This window comes from Magnolia sinica, chromosome 14 (genome assembly GCF_029962835.1).
Source record: "Magnolia sinica isolate HGM2019 chromosome 14, MsV1, whole genome shotgun sequence".
NCBI lineage: Eukaryota > Viridiplantae > Streptophyta > Magnoliopsida > Magnoliales > Magnoliaceae > Magnolia > Magnolia sinica.
In genome coordinates this window covers 20,599,847-20,622,325 of record NC_080586.1, presented here as the reverse complement: position 1 = coordinate 20,622,325, position 22,479 = coordinate 20,599,847, and the positions used below count along the sequence as shown (strand labels likewise).

Genomic DNA, 22,479 nt, shown 5'->3' with positions numbered 1-22,479 from the left:
CATAAACTCTTAAACAGTTGAGCATTATGTTATACCTCACTGACAAAAAAGAAGGTGACTTAACTAATCAAGATATTATCACTATTCTTTCAAAGGACCCTCCCATTCTTATTAATTTGGTGCCATGTTGATTTGCAGGTGGAAGTCTTCCATCTCAAGCAAAGATTACAGCCTGTGGAGAACAGGGCGCCGACTCCCAGGAAACCTTTCCACATGTAGCCCAGAGCACTTCTCAGCACCCAGATTGCCTATCAACATGTGGGATCGACTTTTTGTTAGGGGCATCCACATCATGTGCTGAGTTGGAATGGGGTCCACTTGGATGCATCAGCTGCCATTGAAGCACTGATCAACTGAAAATATCAGTTTTCTTTTGTTCCTAGATGTATGTTTCTGTATATATATTATATTCACGGTATGCATCTCAGGTGGTATTCCCGGGTGTAACAAAATATATTTCAATCACCTAAATTATGATAGAATCTCCTTGCCAGAACCTGCCATTTGCAATTGTTTAGCAGTGTCATGGGACTCATGACAATTATACAATATATATTTGTGTATCTTAGGCAATGGAAATTTCACGTGAGCACCCATTTGATTTGTATTGAGCAGAATAGAACAGAACATTTGATTATTCGATCACTGTTGCTCTCTTATTAGCCAATACTGATGGGAGAAAAAAGAACACTTTATTTCCTGATTTCATCTGCTCTGTTTTTGCTGTGCCGCCATGCACGGGGACTGTCATATTTTGAAGCCTAACAAATAAACGGGCACAGGTGAGAATCCATGTGCCAGGCTAAGACCTACTTACTGCCATATTGGCCTATGCTCTGGCATATATCAGGTCCACACGGTAGGTTCAAGCTTGTAAAAATGATAAATTGCCATGCTTGGGCAATTATGTCCATTGATACCCCTAGGCTTTGACATTACTCATCCAGATCATACAATGTGGGTGGGCCAAACCATCTAGCACCCTCATTGATCCACCATCTGCATGCATACCATGCCTGCCAAAATAACTGGATGGATGGCCTTGGAAGGATATTAGCCCTGGAAGTGAGATCTATTTGCACCCTTCCACTTTTGCTTACCCACAAGAACGGAGCTTCATATATTTGTATATATAAAATAGCAAGTGTGGCTCCCTCTAATTATCACATAAAATACAAGAGATGAGCCCATGTCCAACCAGTTGGACCACTTACTATCCAATTAGCAGGTAATTTCATGAATTACGTATGAATGTATCAACTAAGAAAAGGGCAGTGAAAACTAAAACCTACAATGTAAAACAGACAAATGCCCCTATATCTTTCTTTTCTTCCTCTTCTTCTTCTTTTTCTTTCTTTTTTTTTTTTCTAAATTTTATTATTATTATTATTTTAATTTTTTTTAAAATAAAAAATATTAATGAACCATACTTCCCATTTGAATAGGTTAGACCAAGCCCACAGAATAATCGGACTAAATTCTACTGGTTCAGTCAACTTGGCCTAGCCTGTGGTCAACTCAGAGAACCAAGAGTTTGTGTTTGGAATGGATCAACTCAGATGAGTCCATAACTAATATTACCGAGTGTCAGCATTCATATGACTCAGCTTCCATCAACATTCACCAGTCCTGTGGTTGTGAATCCTTCCATTAGAGGCAAATTAGAATTTATCCTTTATGATTCAGGGTGTGTTTGGCTGCACCAAATTTAATGATATTTTGTGATTAATCAGTCTAATTTAGGTGCAAATTTTCATCATATATCATTAAATTTGGCACAACCAAACACAGCCTAAGCCACACATTACTAACAATAACAAAACGAAAGATATGGAGTAAGAATGGGGCAATCTACAAATCAACACTGCCGCTGGCACCTGAATCTTGTTTACGGTACATGACAAATGGCCTCGAGTTGGAGACTTTGGAAGATGCCCATCTAATGATGTTCAGGGAACCATCCAAACATCAAAATACGAGGATTTTCAGCTTGCCTTGAGCATATAAAATCTTGTATGGAACCGTATACCTCTTAGCAACTGCACTAAAAAGAAACATTCTATTAGCCATAGTTACAAGTTACTGAATTCATACGTATGTTAACGAGCATAAAGACCTGATTCTGGTGGTCACTCTTCTTCAGGCTCTTCCTCTTCCTGTAGAAGATTTTCTCTATTGTCATGGGCCCAGAAGCCCCGAACGTCTATAAGCATACTGGCCACTGTTCCGCCTTGTTTGCAGGCCAGAAGATCAGCAAGCGTTATCCTAAGAGGGTCAACTGGCTTCACCATATCCCAGATTTCATCCCTCACGTCTTCAATACATAGCTCGTAGTTCCCACCCTCAATCCATTTTTGGTGTACATCTCTGTTGCATAGAAGGCAAATTTTCAGTAGCCTAAAATAGCAGCACAACCCATCCACATGCACGCACCAGCACATGCATGCCTGCGGAGGCAAACCCAAAAACACAAGCATGCTAATAGAGTGATAAAACCATTCAAAAATTCAAAACCCAAAAGGGCGAGTGTGGTAGACACCTGAAAATGAGTTCATCATTATTATGTATTAGAGATCATGATATTTAATAGTAATTCCATTTTTTATTTGTTCATAATTATGTATTAGAGATCATGATCTCTAATACAAAATTAACATCAACTAAAATGAGATGAACCCATTTTCAGGCATCTACCAAACAAGGCCAGCAGGAGCACATGCAGGAAAATGCAATCGGGTAATTCATTCTTAGATGAAATGATCTTATGAATTACTTAACAAACAAACCAAAAATAGGAGTTTCACTAATGAACGGGAGTATGGAGTTCTCAACCAAACTAGAATGAAATCTCAAAATTTTGGACAAACATACTCCGCATTGATGCGGGACCCAAATGTTGTGTAATTTGAGACCTGCAGAGCTTGCTTGCAGCACCACAAGCAGGAAATTACCACTTTTCTGTTGGAAGATTGTATCGGGTTAACATCTCAGCTTTTGTATGCTCCCCTTCTTTCCTTCCACATTTAGCTTTTAATAATTTCACATTCTCTCTCTCTCTCTCTCTCTCTCTCTCTCACACACACACACACACACACACACACACACACACACACACACACACACATGCCGTAGTGGGATTTCACCACCTATGGGTACTCGAACCCTTGAGCTGGTGTTTCATGTGAGTCTACCACCGGGGCAAGAGTATGGACCCAATTTCACATGACCTCTAATAAATAATTATGATAAACCAAAATGAGATGAACTCAATTTCAGGCGTCCAACAAACAGGGCCAGCAGCAGCACCATGCAGGAAAATGCAATTTTGTAAATTCATGTAGATGAAATGACCTTTTGAATCACTTAACCAACAAGTGAAAAAATTGAGTTTCACCAATGAAGGGGAGCATAGCATTCTCAACCAAACTTGAATGATTTTTTAAAATTTGTATAAACATATATCCAATTGATGCAGGATCCAAATGTTGTGCAATTTGAGACCTGCAGGGCTTGCTTGCAGCACCACAAGCAGGAAACTACCACTTTTCTGTTGGAAGATTGTATCAGGTTAACATCTCAGCTTTTGTATGCTCCCCTTCTTTTCTTCCCCATTTCACCTTTTTTTTTTTGGGGGGGGGGGGGGGGGGGTAAGATTTTCAAGAAAATATATTAAAAGGAAAAACAAAGGAATAAGGCAACAACAAAACAAAACAAAATCAAAGAAGAAACCTGAAAACAACCATACAACTCGAAACCAGACCCCAAAGAGCAAACACACTAATCCAAGATTGAGGAGATGACTATTCACTTTAAATAATTTCAGAGAAAGAATCTATTGAGAAGAAAGATTAAGCTTTAAATGAAATTAAACGCATGGATTTGGTTCTTTCGATTGACATTTATGTGAAGTTTTATCTGTTGAGTAGCCATGAAGGAGCTGCCAATCCCAACAGCTTCACTTCAGCACCCAGCAACAGAGGAATTATAGGGTACTGAATCCTGATGCATCAGGGCTCAGGTAGCATCCTGATACCTCCATATGTGCAACTGGGCTCATGTTTCTACTTCTAGATATGCCAAGTTTTCTACGGGTCAATACACAATTCCCAGGCACTCTCACATCCTGAGTATCTTGTGAAACATCTCCCCAGCTTCCACACCAAAATCTGCACACACCCTTGCACTCATGTTAAACAACTACGCTGTATAGCCATTGGATCACATGAAGATCACCTTTGGCACCACTCTACTGCTGCGTTTTGTTCAGTTTTTTATTACAACAATGTTGGTCGAAAGGAGTTTATTACCTCGGACAAGTCAGTGTTGTAGATTGCACACAAGCTGTGAGCGGAGAGCTAAAAAATGCCATTCAGTTGCATTCTTGCTTCTCTGGTTTCATGGCTACCAATGCTGCCGCCTCAGAAAGAATAGATGGTAAGAAACCAGCTGTTGATATTCACACTTGCAGAGATATAGTATGAAACCAGACGTTGACTACGGACAAAAATTGGGGTTTCTACTAAGAAAGATTATACAGTATGGAAACAGCTGTTGATGATACTCATAATTCCAATTTCCTTCGTCCCAATCGAAACTAATGAGTAGACAACATTGCAAACTCCAGGGTTCCTTAGCACAGTTAAGATTTGGTTTGATTTTATCAAATCTTCCAGGTTTTTCCTACATAGACGTTTATTATGCCTTATTTCAAATAGCCATTCCGCTTTTCACAAAGCTCCATTGTTCTTCAGCATTCAACGTGTCCAGGATTAAATTCAATGGTTGGCATTCCATTACCTTAATGCGTGAAATTACGAAGGCATCCAGTTGACAAAGATTGATAACCTAGTCTGTGATTCAAAATGTATATACCTGAAAAGAGTGTGTATATCTGCTGTTGTCAGCATACCCCTTCCATGAAGATCAAGACACCGGAACAAGTATGTCAATCCTTCGGGCGTATCTTTGTTTTCCAATGCTAAAACAAAATCGAGAAAGCTCTCGAAATCCATCTCCCGGGCATTACCCCCTCCGATTTTCCCACGCCGAACATGCTCATCAAAGGCTAGAAAGGCAAAATGAACAAAATCAATGAAATAAATGTAAAACAGTGGCCTGCATATGCAGCCATAATTAAATGTGCTGTCTAACATAGAATCATGTAAGAATGCTACATAAACCATAAATAACTAAATTTAAAGGAATCAAATGAAAGAAATATGAACTGAACCATACCAATGAAAATCCCTTGCGAAAAATCAATTACACATGAATGGAGAATCTGAAATGCAGCTATCTATCTAATCACCAAACAAGGACTAATATCTAGTGCAGGCAAGAGCATTACATCAGTGAAACCATCCACAGTTGTGAAAGAGAGGTTCTAATCAGCCTCTTCAGCTGATCAGCCAGAGAATTGTCAGTACGTACTCAGATTCTTTGGGAAGAAAAATCATAAACATCGTTTACATGGAAACTTAAATTCTATCAACATGAGAGCTGCATGATTTTTGCCAATATCTGACATATGAAGTTACAAATTGCACCAATTACTAAATTGGTTAACATGTTTAATTGAAAATAGATTAATAGATACTGCTACTCATAATTCCTATATTAGAAAAATCGAAAGAATAGTGTTTACGTACAGGAACATACATACATGTGAGCTGCATGGTTTCTTACCAAAATCTGAACAAATAAAGTTGTAAATAGCACCAATGAGTAAATTGGCAAGCATTTTTAATTGAAAATTAGATTAATTGATACTGATACTCATACTTTCTATATAAAAATCAAAAGAATAGCATTTATATATGGGAACATACTCAAGCATAGGAATTATAACTGCAAAATGATTTAAACTATGGTCTAGTTTAAAATAATTTCGAAATGGGAATATACACCTGATCTACAACTGTTCACCTTATCGTGGCAATGCTAATAAAGCTTTGCTTTCACTTGTTCATAAAAATGGTGCCTAAGAATCATGAGGCAGTGTAAGTGTAGCAAAGAACTGGTATTGAATATTAATGAATGCAGCCAAAACTGATACAATTTTGATTAGATTAGGAATATGTCGGCGAACTACTAGGATGCAAAATATTGCATTAAAATAATTTGCACAAGAGAATGGGAAAAGATGAATCCAGCAAGGTAGGATAAACTAATAGATCTGGTTCAGTTGCTAACCCCTCTCAATGAAAATTTCTGTTAGTGTTCCATCTGCATATTCTCGAAGCTCCTGCTTGCTCAATGTCCCATTCATATCTTTATCCAGAGCAAGAAACATATCTGCAGAATGACCAAGGACACTGTAAGAAGAACACATCAAGAGGGAATTCATCATAAGCTTGTAGTACAACCCACACATGTTCCTGTGAACATGGCCATGCAGGCAAGATAAATAGAAACACCTATCAAAATAGACATTAAAATGACTGGTACAATTTAATGATACCACTCCTCTTTAAGAGCCAGTATTTGTGTTTGCATGCAAGCGTGTACATGTGAGCAGCTGACTTAGAAACAGACAACCACTTTCTTGACGCTTTTTTTTTTTGTTGAAAGGTAAAAAATGCTCAATGAAATAGTTTCCATTAAAACATGAACAAGAAAAGAGACCACAACTAGAAAGAAGGGTGTCAAGGACCAGGAGTTGGATGGGTACTTGATTGGGTTCTTGCCTTTGAAACCAACCTTGTCAAACATATGGCATTTGCTGTGTTAACATTCACCTTTAAACTGCAAGTCATTTCCATACTGAATGTAAAAATTAGGAACTGGTTTGCAAAGTGAGGAGTGACCTATAGGCTAACCTGTGTGACCAAGCAAGTTCAAGCATCCCTCTACTCAGACAAGGGCTTTCCAGCTTTCCACATGGACCACGGTAGGCAATCCCTCGCCTCTCAGTAACCTGTGAGCTGGAAAGGATTTGACATTTGATGGCCAAATCTTCTAAAATACAATGAAGGGGTTTTACATATGTGACCAAGAAAGTGCAAGCATCCCTCTTTCACAGGGGCTTTCCAGCTATCCACATGGGCCACAGTAGACAATCCCTCACTTCTCAGTAACCAGTGAGCTGGAAAAGATTTGACATTTCAAGGGCAATCTTTTAAAATACAATAGATAGGGTCATGGATTCAGTGGGTATCCACTATGGAGGGTCCACCTATCCACACATTCTGCAACTATACAACATACGCAACTGCTGAAGTCAGATGCACCCTCACAAGCAAACATGCATGTTGTACATACATGCACCCACACCAAATGCTAATACATAATCCATGAATCTTGTAATTTCCAAAATAGACTATAATGTTAATTATCCATACTTCAATTAATTAGTAAACAAATGCAGTCAGTCAATGACTCTAACAGCTGGTCCTAGTAGAGGCTAGTACCAATGATTAGTAATTATACAGTTTTTTTTTTTTTTTTTCCCTTCCAACTTATTATTGAATGGTATCTTCCAACTAGTTACAGTTAACATCTAATGGATTCAATTTTTCCTGTCAACACCTCCCAAATAAATCCTGTTCAGTTCTTCATCACTGAGGACAAGTCTCACATATCTCACATGCTAGCATGTTTTCTTTTAGAGTCTCATAATGATATGTTTACTAAAGATGATACTTAACACCAAGAAAATGTCAACGGAAGTGACACTTCCACCATCTAGCCAGCCAGTGCATTCATAGATGTACAGACCAACAAAACATAACAGTCAAAGAGATTTGAAATCAAAAGAAAGCAGTGCTGCCTTCGAATCAACAAAAACCAAAGAGCTTACCACATATTCGTTGTGCAGAGGTCAAAGAAAACCAGTTCTCAGCTTGTTCAGTATCAGTGACTTCTTCCTCACTTTCCTAGTATAAAGATTAGAATAAAGAATCAGCTCCATATCAAATGGCCAATACTATTTAACGCTTCCATTCATTCAAGAAGAATTATGCAGTTCATATCAATGTTAAAGCAGCCAGAAAATCAGCCAATGCATTTCCTAGAACAAAAGAACCTCACCAAGTGGGGACACAGGACGAGCAGCTATAAGACACAGGAAGTATGAACTGCATGAGAAGCCATTCTGGCATCACCTTACCTAGGCAGCAAAATGGCCTATTTTGGGCAGGTTCCAAAATATGCCAAAGACTAAATATTGGGGAGCCAAGAGTCTCAAGATGAAGTACAATACCACTTAATGATGTTAATTCTAGCTGGTGGGTCATAAAAAGAATAAAGCCCAAACATCATGCCTGTCGATGGGTACCCATATCTGTGGATGCCAAAGTATCCAATCCGATTTATTTGGAACTATGTCTGAATTTGGGCCAGATTCAGGTCAATGATTTGGATTCAATAGAAATTGGATCAGGTTTGCTACCTGAATATATATATATATATATATATATATATATATATATATATATATATCATTGTACTTTCGTTTAAGAACCTTACAGGCATGCATATTTCTGTTATGGATCTGAATCTGAGTCTAAATCCAAACATGGATCTCAAACTGATTCAGGATCAAAACATCATTTTGAATCCTAATTCACTCGAACCTGATAGGACCTGATGGGATACCTGATGCTGATAGGATTCAGATCTGGTAACTCATATACATACACATTCGACCTGAGAGGACTTAAAATGGATTCCCTTGGTTGGGTTCAGATACCCGACCCGAACCTGACTCCCTGACATTCCTAACATGCATTAAGTGTTCCAAATCTAGGATTTTATGAGTAGAGCATGCTAAGAGCAGGAATCACTACTGAATTTGTTCATGGTACCTATGCAAGTCATGCCTCTACCAAATGATAAACCGGAAATATAAGGTTTGCAAGAATCCTGTCCTAGTAATCAATGACGAGTTGCTTGGTCAATAATCCCAAGTCTTCATGATCTTTTTTATTTGTATTTATTATTCCTTTTCTTTTTAGTTTCTACAATAATCCGAAGTTCTTATTAACAAAAATCAGTTTACTAAAGGCACTCCATAAACTTTAAAGTTGTTTCTGATAGGAAGATTGATGGGTGCTGAAAAGAATTTGTTGTTTCTGATAGGAAGATTGATGGGTACCGAAAAGAATTACATCTCATGCCTCTTCCAAAATGATAAACCATAAATTTTCAGTTGGGAGGATCCCTGTCTCAGTAAAATCAATGACAAGTTAGTTGGTCAATAATCCTAAGTCTTAGTTCTTTTTTATTTTTTATTTTTCCAAAGAGCAACCCTTGGCCTATTCTTATTAGAAGAAGAAGAAGAAAAATCTGAGTAACAATGATATTCCATAAACTTTGAAATTGCTGTTTCTGATAGTACTGTTGACGGGTATTAAAAAGAACATTAATTTATTTTTGTTCCTAGTTTTTCAGAATCATTATCGAGTTTCTACACAAACTATTAAATAGATACATTTCCTACAGCTTGTGCTTTTATGAACTAATACGTATGCATGTCGAATGATGAGGAAGATGCTGAAAGAAAAGGCAGTGGAGTGCATACACTGTCTAACTGTCACCCACCAACAAGCAACAAAAACATTGGATGTATGTGGGCAGCACTGGGCCAATAAGAGACTGCTGCAAAACTCATTACCACTTTACACAATGATATAGCTTGCGATGTTATCATATAGCTGCATATACAGGTCAGCATTTTGCACTTTGCGACGTTGTTATGCCTTTACACCTCATATCTGTATCTACCCACTCTGTGAGTGTGGATTAGTGGGGCTGTATGAAATCTTCTTGTGTCGCCCATTCTGAAGCCATTAGGAGATGATTAGAGTCAAAATCCGCCAATCACCCTCTCTGATATCAAATGATGCAATTCAATTATCGAATCAATGAGCTCAATATCCGAATTGCAAGGATGGACAAAGAACACACCACAAGAATATTGCAATAGAGAAATAAATAATTTCATTGAAATCGAAACTTCTTCATTTCTTACAAAAACTTAATAAAACCTCATAAAACTGAAACAGTATAATGGTTCCTACCTCCTAGAACAAACTCCATTTATAGACCCTAAAAGGCAACCTAAAATCCCTATGAATCTCAAATTGAGACTTTCAACTGAAATCAATCTAATCTATCTAAGAGAGCAACTACTCTACCTACAAAAATTTGGCCACTAAACGATGGCCTAAAAATAGTAAAATTGACTTCGAAAAAAGTCAGCTCGTACTAACATTCAATAAAAGCTATAGCTTCATCTATAATTGAAAATTTAAGTCCCAACATCAAGAACAGGTCTTCAAAATAAAGAGTATAGGTGCCAGAATTTTACAGGTGAAATCTGTAAAGCAGTATACATGTGATCATCTTTCACATGCAACAAGGTTCAAATTCAGATGAATAATATTATAGCTTAAATTAATACCATCTTTCATCCAATTCCATCCTGTGTTACAGCATAAAACAATTTATTATTGAGATGCAAAGTTTTGAGTTGACAGAAAATGACAAGTAGAAACATATTACCAAAAAGCAGCATTTTCTTCTTCCCAGTTTCAACCAATCAACATAGAGATAACAGAATGAGTTCCAAACACAATGCGCAACTCAAATGTTACCTGATGCAGTTCCATAAGTTCCTGAAGACAGTTGCTAAGCAGCACCTTTTTTATGCAAGCTTTCCCTGTCAGTAATCAAAGGAATCTTTTTACAGTTAAAAACTATATAAGCCAAAGATACAGTAATTTTAATAGAACTCAGGATTCTCCAAGGCAGTAGGCATCAGATGGAGCATGTATAAAGATTAGTAACATTTAAAATGTTATTTGAAAGAATCCAGATGAGATCATTCCATGTGACATGAGCCATAGTTTCTCTACAATTTGTTTTCACTGTTGACAGTATTTAGTATTTATTCAGAACCTCATATTGCTTAAATTGGTGATATGGCTTTCAAAAAATTAGAATAACCTAATAAGCACATTTCTGGCCTACCAAAACCAGAAGCTCCATTCTGGGAAAATAAGCACATGCAGAAAATGATTTTGTAATAAATGCTCCCAAGGGAAAGGTTTCAGTAATTAGAATGGCCCTATAAATAATTATCAGAAATTAACCCTCAACGGCAGTCAGATTAAGGCATGGTAGCAGACCTCGCCTATGAGGATCACAGAAGAAAAAGAACTTGTGAGCAGCTATACGGCAGTACATTTGAACGAAGGCTGCAGGCATATCCCTAAGTTGCGCCAGATTAGGAATAAGACCTCTTATATAGGCCTCCATTTCCTGTAGAGAAGGCAAAAGCAAAAAGTTAATATCATACAGGCTGATTCACTCTGAACAAAAGCCATAGAATCAGCAGCAGTTATGATAAAATAACCAATATCTTACGCAAATAAATTGGGGCATAAAAGCTTAAGACCACACACTCAATAAAGTGCAACGATTCCATACATGAGGTTGAAGGAAACCATCAGAATCCTCATCAAGCTCACTCATGTCAATTCTTGCCTGGGTAAGTGAAACCTGAACAGCGCGAAACAAAAAGTCACCACACCAAACAGCGCGAACATTTTTACTGAAATAGATGACAGATTGAAGTTCTTTTCAAATAATATGGAACCAAATCAGTTCTTTACAATAAGAGAGCAGCATAAAACTCATCAGTTCTTATTCAACAGAATAAAGATGAGGGTGGTTCAACCCAACATTTCAACAGAAAAACCAGCTGGATTAGTGCCATTCCAACTGAAACAGGACGATTAAGTATCTGAGTGGTCCAAAAGTGGCCATTCAGATGCTACTATCCTGCTCCAGAAAATCGCTTAAGGGGCTTTACTTTTTGTCCTCTCTATCCTGGTTTTTTTTCCTGGAAACCCACCAAACTTTCTCCTCAGTGGGGTTTGGCTATTGAAAGATTGAGAAGTTACTCTTTGGAAAGAAATTAAGTCATAAATAAACCTTCTAAAAACAAAAATAAAAAAATAAAATTCTCCACTTAAAGATAAACTTCCTGCTCAACTCCACCCTGTTCTTTTCGGAGTTTCTGCTGAAAATTCAGAACAGGTTCTCAAGTCGTAAAATCTATTCTAAGAAATCAAGAAGTTAGATGTGTTTTCTTCTTTATCAAACCCCCTAAAACTACACACGAAACTTGGGATGTTGGTCTGATAAAACAAACTACCCACAAGGCTTTTGATTCAACTCAATTTCTAGATCACTTTGCCCAATAGAAAAGAAAAGCCAAGATTAGGTTCTAGACCAGACTCCTATTTGATATTTTTATGAATGTAGTTGCTTTTTGCTTAAGAGTAAAAGATCTAACAGTGAGTCCAGGGTTTAGGGCCTCAGGCATATTCTGGGATTTGGGATTAAGTTCTATGGCATTTTCTAGAGTTTTGCATTTAGGGGAACAAAGATATAGCCTTTATGAAAAGGTACATAGCACTTATTCTCTTAAAAGAATTACAATCTACACATCAAATTCAGCCACAAGATCTTCCTTCCATGAAAAAAAGCAACTCTTTACTACAAGATCACTGATAGTAGAAGGCATTCACAAGTTAGCAAAATTTTCTAAAACATTTGGTTTTTTTCCTAGTGAAGAACATACATAAAAAGGGGAAACTCTTTGAGAACAGAGGAGGAAAACCCACTGTGCGCATCACGTAAAGGTAAAATGGCAGAATAGCTATTCGTCCGGATTCATCTTTCTCGAACTTCATAAAATTTGAAGGGCTGAAAAATCGCCGACATTTCGGACCAATTTGCTCAGTACAAACAGATGCAATGTGGCAGAAATCTTCATAATTCATCTGCAAAGAGACATTAGAATGAAATACTATTTCAGGATGTCTCATGTTGAAGGATAGAAAACAATAACATAGAGTATGAAATACAAATCAAGCAAGAGGATGATCTATCCTATCAAAAATCTAGCACAAAAATGCCTATCATTAACATTTTGACAATGAAATTCTGTCATATGATGGTCAGTAAGTGGTACAAATATGGACTAAAAGGAAAATAATCACCAAGCCAAGCAACAAGGGGCATGTTCATGAAATATTCAACCCCTTTAATTTACTGAACATCAAGGTGGTAATGCTAGCAAATGTTAAAAATCAATCATATCTTCTCAAGGGAAATTCTCTCTATGAATGTCTATACACTGGTGTATCATGTATATGCATTTAGTGCAGGCATAAATGAATGCTAGTTAATAAGGTGCATTTTTTTCTGAAATATTAATCCCCTTAATTTACTGAACATCAAGATGTTAGAGTTAGCTACCATTAAAGATCAATCATATGTTCTCAAGGGAAAATTCTCTTTATGAATAAATAGAAAGCAAATGTTTGCACTTTGATGTATGTGCATCCAGTGTAGGCATCAATGAATCATTAGTCAACAATTGAGGCAGTCATAGAACACTATTATACCATATGGCACCTCAGCAAAAAGGCCAAATGCAACACTTTTTCTGTTTTTTGCGACTGTGATGTTTTCAATTAAAGTTTGCCATGATGCCAAATTGCAGATACTAATTATCAAAGAAAGCAGTACAAAGCACAAGATGAAGCCATCACAGCTCTTCAAGTTTATAGGAGTTTTCTTAAGGAGACATAATTGATACATAGCAACAGTTACAAAAAACTTGGTTAAAAGCAATGAAGATTTTGACAAGAATATACAGTAATCAGCTCCCCACTCTCATAAAAGAGGAATTTCTATAGGAAGAGCTTATGCAGGTCCATAGTCGACCATGATCAACCCAAAGGGTCAGGGGTCATGTTGGTGAGTTTAGGCTCATGGGTTTAGGGCCGTGCATGAGCCAGCCCTTTCTTGTTAGTTTGATTAATTAGTTCCCTATTTAGTAGAAAGGATGAGAGCCTAATTAGTAGGGGGTATTAAAGAGTATCTTCATCACTATTTCTTAGGAGAGAAGATTTCGTATTGCCTGGGACCTTATGGGTAAAGCAAGGGTCCAGTTTGCAGCAGTTTCCTTCGGCACTTTGCTAGCCTGATAGCTGTCAGTTTTACAAGGGAAATTTCAATCAATGCCACAAGAAATAGCAACTCTACATGTATTTAGAGGTTGTCCTCTAGGTCTTAGTTATGGTATAGGTCCTTTTTTTTTTCACTTTAAATTTAGCCTGAATCAATAGCTAACATCTTCCTATTCCTTTCTTTGTTATTCTATAGAGGTGGACAGAATAGAGTTTAGGGAGAGACTGAAGAAAGGAGAGATTTTCCTTGCTTTGCTATTCAACTTCAATAAAACGAGTTGTATGGTGTTTTCTATAGGGGCAAATGGAATAAAGTTCAGGGATAGACTGAAGGAAGAAGACATTTTCTTTCCTTGTAGATTCAACGCATTTAGTTGTTATATTCTCTCCCTCCCTTCCTCTCTAGTATCCAGTCCATGGTTTGCATTCACAGGCATTAGAGCTTCAAGTTAGGCAATCGGTAATTGGGTTGTGAAGATAGTGGAAAAATAAAATAAAGAAGAAATGTAGAGAAGAAGGAAAGGAGAGAGAGAGAGAGAGAGAGAGAGAGAGAGAGAGAGAGAGAGAGAGAGAGAGAGAGAGAGAGGAACAACTAGGGCAAATGTGTTGTGTTGCCTTTTTTTCTAAAGACTAGCACACACGCACACACGCAAGGAACGACTAGGGCAAATGTGTTGTGTTGCCTTGCCTTTTTTTCTAAAGACCAGCACACACGCACACATATATATTAATTTTGAAGGAAATGTTACAGTGCTCCGCTGGGCTACAGAACAAACATACACACACACAATTACATATATGTCCACACCCCCCCTCAAGCTGAAGCATGTATATCGATCATGCTCAACTTGGAATACATACAAAGAAAATGGAGATGATGAGCATGGATCATTGCTCCCCTTCAAACACAACATGGCAGGATTTAGGCCATAGCTTGCATTCCCTTCATTCGCTGAATCTTCTCTTCAAGTACACGGCCATAACTAAACTCAACAAACGTCAAGTCACAAACTTGACATCCACATGCAAATTCTCTAAAAAACATGTGTGCATCGCGTGCAACACTCGAGAGAACAAACATAATAGCATGTGGAGACTTGTGTGCATCACGTGCAACACAAAGTGAGGGTGCATCACGTGCAACTACACTCACAACAAACAACAGGGCGGAGGGACACACACACACACACACCATAAACAGGCTTGATAAAGAAAGAGAAGATGAACTGAGAAGGAAGGATCCACCATTAGTAAAGAAACTCCTATGAAGGTTGAGTGAAGCATTTCGTCGAACACCTTATGTGCGCAGGATACTTCTATTCACACAAAACTTCAACTTCGCAATCATCATCAACATATTAAATCATGAAAAAAGGAAGAAAATCCAGCAAAGAAACCAAAGAACAAGGGCCATCGATACCAATATCTCGCAAAAGACGTTGTCATACACCCAAATCTCGATGAAACTTCATGATACTTGTTGCTACTTGCTGGAAAATCAATCACACCTAACCCTTGTGGAAGAACTGTTTAAAAACCCTTCAGAAAAACAGCACAGCAGAAAGATCGAAATCTATACTTTCCCGATTTTTCTTCATTTTTACAGAAACACCACAAAACCTTCTCCAAACTATGTAGAAAAATCTTCATTATTCTTCTAAAATCTGGATCTACTAGATCCTACACTTTTTATTGGCCGCACACTGCTGACATTATCTAAGCATATGAACGACATTAGCAGTGGGCCCCACTACCGCAGGTTGCGGTCAAGTCCCAAATCGGATGCTCTGATACGAAGTAGAAAAATAAAATAAAGAAGAAATTTAGAGAAGAAGGAAAGGAGAAACAGGGAGATAGCAAGAGGAATGGCTAGGGCAAATGTAGTGTTGCATTTTTCTAAAGACCAACACACACACACACACACATGTATAAATGCTCACCTGCACACCTATGCACATGTGTCTTGGACATAAAATCTAAACAGTCCATGTGATGCGGTACTCCCATGAAACCTCCCAGGACCAACTTTCAACCTGATAAAAAACTCTGGTGGGCCATGGCAAACATAAGCAGTTTCCTCCCTTGATTTGCCTCTATCTTTGCTACCGCCCACCAGAGTTTTGAATCAGACCAAAAGTTGGTCCCAGGTTGTTTCAAGGGATGCTGCATCACATGGACCATTCAGATTTTGTGGCCATGACACGTGTGCTACTCACCAAGGTGCGCACAAGTGCTCAAAGAAGGTGCGCAAGAGAGCAGGGGTACATAACAAACATACACACACACACACACACACACACACACACACACACACACACATTACATATACTTCCACAAAGATACCACCAAAATCCATGACTCATGATGAGTGGACACAACTGTCTACGCAATTGGCGCAGTTATCCAATCGAGTGGATCAAATACCCAGTCAGTTCACCCAGTTGACTCAAGTGGTGCACACATTAGCGGAACAAGTAGAAAACTTACAGAAAGAAGAGACAATTCTGATCGTGGAAGGAATTTGGAGACAGATGTGGTTGTGCAACATGGGCAGAGATTACTTCCACAAAGATGCCACCAAAATCCATGACTCATGATGAGTGGACACAACTGTCTACCCAATTGGCACAGTTATCCAATTGAGTGGATCAAATACCCAGTCAGTTCACCCAGTTGACTCAAGTGGTGCACACATTAGTGGAACGAGTAGATAACTTACGGAAAGAAGAGACAATTCTGAACGTGGAAGGAATTTGGAAACAGATGTGGTTGTGCAACATGGGCAGATATTACTTCCGCAAAGATGCCACCAAAATCCATGACTCATGATGAGTGGACGCAACTGTCTACGCAATTGGCGCAGTTATCCAATCGAGTGGATGAAATACCCAGTCGGTTCACCCAGTTGACTCAAGTGGTGCACACATTAGCGGAACAAGTAGATAACTTATGGAAAGAAGAGACAATTCTGAACGTGGAAGGAATTTGGAGACAGATGTGGTTGTGCAACATGGGCAGATAATAGCCCAGTGGATTTCTTGACCCACAGAAGACAGCCCCAGTTAAAGATGTGACTGACAGTCACATTCTGCGATTGCTGGAGTAGGAGAGGGAAACTGTTATAAAGTGGATCTTCCTAAGTTCCCCAGAAGATTACATGCAGAAGAATTTGGATTGGCTAAGGTAGAGAAGGTATTTGAGTTCAAGGATTTAATGGATGTTAAGAAGGTGAAGCTAGTGGCTATGAAATTTGTGGGACTTGCATTGTTTTAGTGGGAAGACGTGCGGAATGATCGTCATTGGCAGGAACATCATGGCATAAAATGAAAACCAAGTTGTGAAGAAAATTATTACCCATGAATTATGCTCAAGATCTCCATCAACAATGTCAAATTTTGAAGCAGTGGGGTGCAAATCGGTGTGTTAATACACCAAGTTCTACCAACTGACATCACAAGCAGAGATGCAAGAGACAGAAGATCAGAAGACAAGCTGCTCCCTCAATGGTTTGAATAAGAACATTCAAAATGAGCTGGAATTCTGGGAATGTTGTGAAGTCTTGAAGATGTTGGATGCATATATGCAGGTGTTGAGGAGGAGACCATCGGTTGGGGCTTAGGGAGGCAGTTTGGAGCACCATGATCAACATCGATGATGACTCAAGAAACTGGTCTGTTTTGAAAACACGTCGCGGACTGAGGAACTTAAATGATTTCACAATATCCATTAAAACTAATTTTGTTTTTGTTTTTGTTTTTGTTTTTTGTTTTTTGTTTTTTTTTGTTTGTTTGTTTTTTTTTTTTTTTTTTTTTCACTGCAATGATGAAGGGTTGAAGATAGCATACAGAATGGCACAACCTCATCATCAAGACCTAATGAAATTCTCCAACAAACCAGCCAGATTCCACTCCCGTCAAAATGTTTCACCAAAATGTAAGTTGACATTTTTCTTCCTTCCCTTGCCTCCTTTGGCCAAGACATTCGCCTCCCTTTGTACATGAGCAAATGGAATGTTTAAATTCCAAGCAAATAATGAATTTCACCAAAGATGAGTTACCATGGCTCAGAATGGCCTTTGATGGTCCAATCCATTGGCCAGTACATTCAAGGAGTTGCTCTCCACAATCCCAAGAATGGAGAAATTCTTCCCCACTAACCACAACCCCACTCTAATGCCCACCTCCCTCAAAGAAGTGCCAAGGTATTATGTAATGGAACCGGTTTGCTGGCCAATATGATACAGGCCATATCGGCTGATACGGCACTGTAATGGGCCTTTTTTTTTTTGAAAAAGATCTCAAAAGATATTGGTAAAATTCTTTTTAAAAAATGTGAGGATCCTAAATGTGTATTTCTTTACAGTTTTAGACAGGTATTTGCTGATGTAACAAGCCATTCTTGGCTAAGGCTGTTGGTCAATGTCAGCTTGACCTGCTGAAAGTTGACCAAATAGACCTTAATCAAACACAAATCAAGCATGATTTGGTGAATTAGTGCCCGTTACATATAATACAACAAAAGGAAGATGGAAAAATGAAGGGAAAAATGTGATGGTTTATCCCTTCCAATCATCACCATCTAAGCCTTAGCCCTTCTTCCGATATTTACTGAAATGATCAACTCTACTTGAATCATCAAGTCCTCATATTTTGTGTTTTCGTCCTCAAAATATGCTTACATGTAGTTTAAAATTAGTTTCTAAGCTTCCTCCATGATTGAAATGAAGAAAAAAGTGGAAAAAGAGAAATTGAAAATAAAAATTTTCAAAATGGGCTTTATTGGCCCTATAACAGTGCCGATACACCCGTTTTGGTCGATATGACCTTTTTTATATTTATTTAAATAACTGACCAATCCACCATTTATCATGTAAAGGGGTGATTGTTTCCTTTACGTATCAGCCAATATTGCTGATATGTAACCGTTTTCTAATACCATGAGAAGCACCCTTAACGAAGGGCTAGGAAATTGAAAATATGATCACAATTTGTTAATTCTCATCACCACCATGAGGAACAGGGTTATTACTGTAGGACCCATCAATACTAAGCTTCCAACAATCATTAGGTGGACGCTTCAAAGAAAGTAAAACTTTGTTCTTGATTGGCTCACTATTAATCGTATGCAACCCATTGCATAAAAGATCTGTGGTGGAAATACCCCAGAAGTCAGGCTAGAAGATGCCCATTTGATAAGGCTACACTTGATTATCTCCACCACTTTCATTAGCAGGACCTTGGTACCATTAAAAAAAAATAAAATCCATGTATTTCTCTCCTTCCAAAACACCCAACGAGTAGCTGGAATATAGGTTGACACTTGACTGTCATACGAAGTGGCTTTCATCTGGCAAAGTTTCCCAATCTTTTCTTACATGTTAAGAGCAGCTGAAAAGAACAGTTGTTTCATGATTAGCGCTCTAGTTTACATTTTCCAAGATGAAATTGGTTCTCTCTTTATTTATCCCAACGAGCACAGCATCTGGTAAGCCAAGTTCTGCTGTTAGGAAGATGGAACAATTCTCTGAGATTTTGGTGAAGGATCTTCATCACGAGTAAAAAGGAGTGCTGTTTTCCAGCATCCCTAAACCTAGATCTGAGATGATGCAACTTATTTGGTTCTTCTATAAGGAACTCTCGGCCATTGCATGTAAGAAATAATATAGTGCAAGATACTGGAAGCGAACTGGCATGTATGAGGGTGCACCGTATACGCATTCGGGTGGAATGTCCATTGACTAAAATGGCCATTTCCCTCAATCCTTATCAGCGATTGAAGTACCGGTTTCGGAGTGCGACTCGTCTGCTTCCCAGCCCGATTCATTTGAGCTCCATTTCGAGCTGGATGACAAACTCTCTCCATTCCACTAAATAAACTCCATACACTATTTAAAGTCAAAATAGAGAGTGATTGCCATTTGCACCCTACTCCAAACGGCATCCAAAACTGGAATGGTATAAGCAAGCAGGCAAAGAAATTGTCAGTTGAACATGCTGTGGTATTCTCATCATTTGGTATTGAAAAAGTGAAATCCGGTTGAAAGTTCATTCAACTGCACACAGTTTTTGAGCAACAACAGCCTTAAATCAGCACAAGACATAGGAAAAATGTTACATTTTAACATAATATCAGGATACTATTTGTGTACATAATTTTACATAATATTTTAAGGAATATTGTAATACCTTCTAAAAGTGAAAATAAAGAAAATATAGTAGGGTTGAGAGAAGCGAGCATGCAAATATGAAGGAATATTGTCATCCACGCATTATCACTGAAATTATAGAATTATATAATCAATAAATAAACATCTGTACTTTCAACACAATACAATATAATGTCTTTGTATAGCATAATGTCTTTGTATAGCATTTTTCCAAATATGAAGCAAGTTGAGAGAAGCAAGCATGCAAACCTTTTCAGCACCGGTGGCATCATCAATAACACAATTTTCTCTTAGGCAAACCCACATGGCATCTAGATCATCAGCATTTAACAAAAGATCTGACTGCTTCTGCATGGATGAAATGAAAGAATTTGAATCAAATTATTTACCAACATTAAAAAAAAAGGCCATGTACTAAACAAGATTGGAATAAATAAAAAAGGTGATAGAAAGTAGCTGTGGCAGCTAGAGCAAATTAATAGAATGCCTTTAGAAACTGAAGAATCATAGATTAAAGAAACGAGATGAGAAGAAAAGAGAGGAGAAAGTTGGGAGAAGAAGGGAAATTAAGTTAGGGCTGGATGTCCCCACTCTTCCCCTTTATATTAATAATAAAAATGTACAAAAACACCCTCACTAATAATGTTCATATTACAAACAAGTCCTAATCCAATATAAACACTGTTTAATTTTTTTTAATTAATTATTTATTTTTTAAAGGCAACAAACTGGAAATGCATGGAGAAAGAAGCTAGGTGAGCTGTATAGTGGCACAACTCACATCCTCATGCATTAACACTCCCCCTCAAGCTGGAGCATGGATGTTGTCGATGCTAAGCTTGGAGTATATGTGTGTAGACTGACAGTGAAGAAGGGCCTTGGTGAACATATCAGCCAGTTGATCATGAGACATGACATATGGTGTAGAGATTTCACCATTGAAGACCTTCTCACGCATAAAATAATACTTCAAGATCATTAGTTCTTTCATGATAGACTGGATTATTTGTTATGTGGGATGATGCCTGACTTTCGCAAAACAATTGCATAGGTAAAATTCACCGCAGACACGATTTCCTTCAACAGTTTCTTGATCCATATCAACTAACTAGTATGAGCCATTGCTCTATATTTTGCTTCGAGCTTAATTGGGCCACAACACTCTGCTGCTTACCCTCCATGTGACTAGATTTCTTTCCACAAAGGTGCAATACCCAATAGTAGACCAAGAACATACCTAGTCTGCATCAGAGTGACCTATGATTTGAAGATGATTGTTCCGTCTGTACATAATTCCCCGTCCTAACACTCCTTTAAGATACTGCAGAATCCGAACAATTGCATCCATGTGAGGCACCCTTAAAGAGCTCATAAATTGGCTCACCACACTTACAGTATAAGTCATGTTTGGCTTAGTGATATTTAAATAGATAAATTTCCCGACCAATCATCTATACCTTCTTAGGTCTTCAACTACATCTTCTTGATCACCAACAAGTTTGTGATTCAAATCCGTTAATATTTCAACTAGCTTAGTATCAAGAAAACTTGCCTCCATAAGCAAATCAAGAACTTATTTCCGTTGAGACAAATTAATTCCTTCTTAAGATCTAGCAACTTCTATACTAAGTATCTTTTTTTTTGAGAGATAATAAAGAAATTTATTAGAAAGCCTCCTGAAAGGTAGGAAAAGAATACAATGCAAGAAAGTATTGAAGATGACTAAGATCTTTTGTGATAATGACGTTCAAAGATATTTCTTAAGATCCTCAATCCCCCTATTGTTACTTCCTGTAACAACAATGTCATCAACATATACCATTAAGACAATACGACCTATGGTGCCATTCCATAGAAAGACGGAATGATTAGCATGACTTCGAACAAAATCATAGTTCAACACAACTTTATTAAATTTGTCAAACCATTCACGTGGTGACTGCTTCAACCGATAAATCATAATGGAGGAGTTAGCAATGAGAGGAGCTTAGATGATGTCTTCTTTAATGGTAATAGGTATAGGCAGAGCTTCTGCATTAAGAAATTTATTGTCTTATAAGAAGAATGAAGTGGATTTAAAAAAATGTAACATCTACACACATATGTAGCTTTTGAAGTGAAGGACTGTAATAACAATAACTTCTTTATGTCCATGAAAAAAAACTTTTTGTGGCCAGACTCCAATTGGTAAACAAAGCATACACATTAACAAAAAAAATAATTTAGGGGGCAAAGAAAACAACTAAGTATCTAAAAGTAATATTTCATGAGGTAATTGACCATTACAACCAATGTTGTCAAATCACATATGTGATCATGTTCGATCGC

The 22,479-nt window shown here is 37.8% G+C and overlaps 2 protein-coding genes and 2 non-coding genes across 7 annotated transcripts in view; 1 reads left to right on the top strand and 3 right to left on the bottom strand.

Moving 5' to 3' along the window:
- Positions 1-596, top strand: part of LOC131225157 (acyl-CoA-binding domain-containing protein 6) — a 41,019-nt gene extending 40,423 nt beyond the window's left edge. For all 3 annotated transcript variants that reach the window (XM_058220618.1, XM_058220616.1, XM_058220617.1), the window contains exon 17: positions 139-596. In XM_058220618.1, the coding sequence (XP_058076601.1) occupies positions 139-219 (81 nt within the window). In that variant the 3' untranslated portion in view covers positions 220-596. The remainder of the gene's footprint in view (positions 1-138) is intronic.
- A 1,235-nt stretch (positions 597-1,831) lies between these two features.
- Positions 1,832-22,479, bottom strand: part of LOC131226137 (probable serine/threonine-protein phosphatase 2A regulatory subunit B'' subunit TON2) — a 38,352-nt gene continuing 17,704 nt past the window's right edge. Inside the window, exons 4-13 of one of the 2 annotated variants that reach the window (XM_058221847.1) lie at positions 20,401-20,499; positions 12,633-12,791; positions 11,431-11,502; positions 11,130-11,262; positions 10,596-10,660; positions 7,799-7,874; positions 6,193-6,294; positions 4,873-5,065; positions 2,117-2,367; positions 1,832-2,039 (exon numbers count right to left, since the gene is read on the bottom strand). In XM_058221847.1, coding sequence (XP_058077830.1) covers positions 2,130-2,367; positions 4,873-5,065; positions 6,193-6,294; positions 7,799-7,874; positions 10,596-10,660; positions 11,130-11,262; positions 11,431-11,502; positions 12,633-12,791; positions 20,401-20,499 — 1,137 coding nt within the window. In that variant the 3' untranslated portion in view covers positions 1,832-2,039; positions 2,117-2,129. Of the gene's footprint in view, positions 2,368-4,872; positions 5,066-6,192; positions 6,295-7,798; positions 7,875-10,595; positions 10,661-11,129; positions 11,263-11,430; positions 11,503-12,632; positions 12,792-20,400; positions 20,500-22,479 lie in introns of both variants that reach the window. The other variant, XM_058221846.1, reaches the window with a different exon arrangement.
- Positions 2,890-3,007, bottom strand: LOC131226536 (small nucleolar RNA snoR104). The gene has a single exon (XR_009161911.1). It is a non-coding gene; the product is annotated as a small nucleolar RNA snoR104 (small nucleolar RNA).
- Positions 3,479-3,596, bottom strand: LOC131226537 (small nucleolar RNA snoR104). The gene has a single exon (XR_009161912.1). It is a non-coding gene; the product is annotated as a small nucleolar RNA snoR104 (small nucleolar RNA).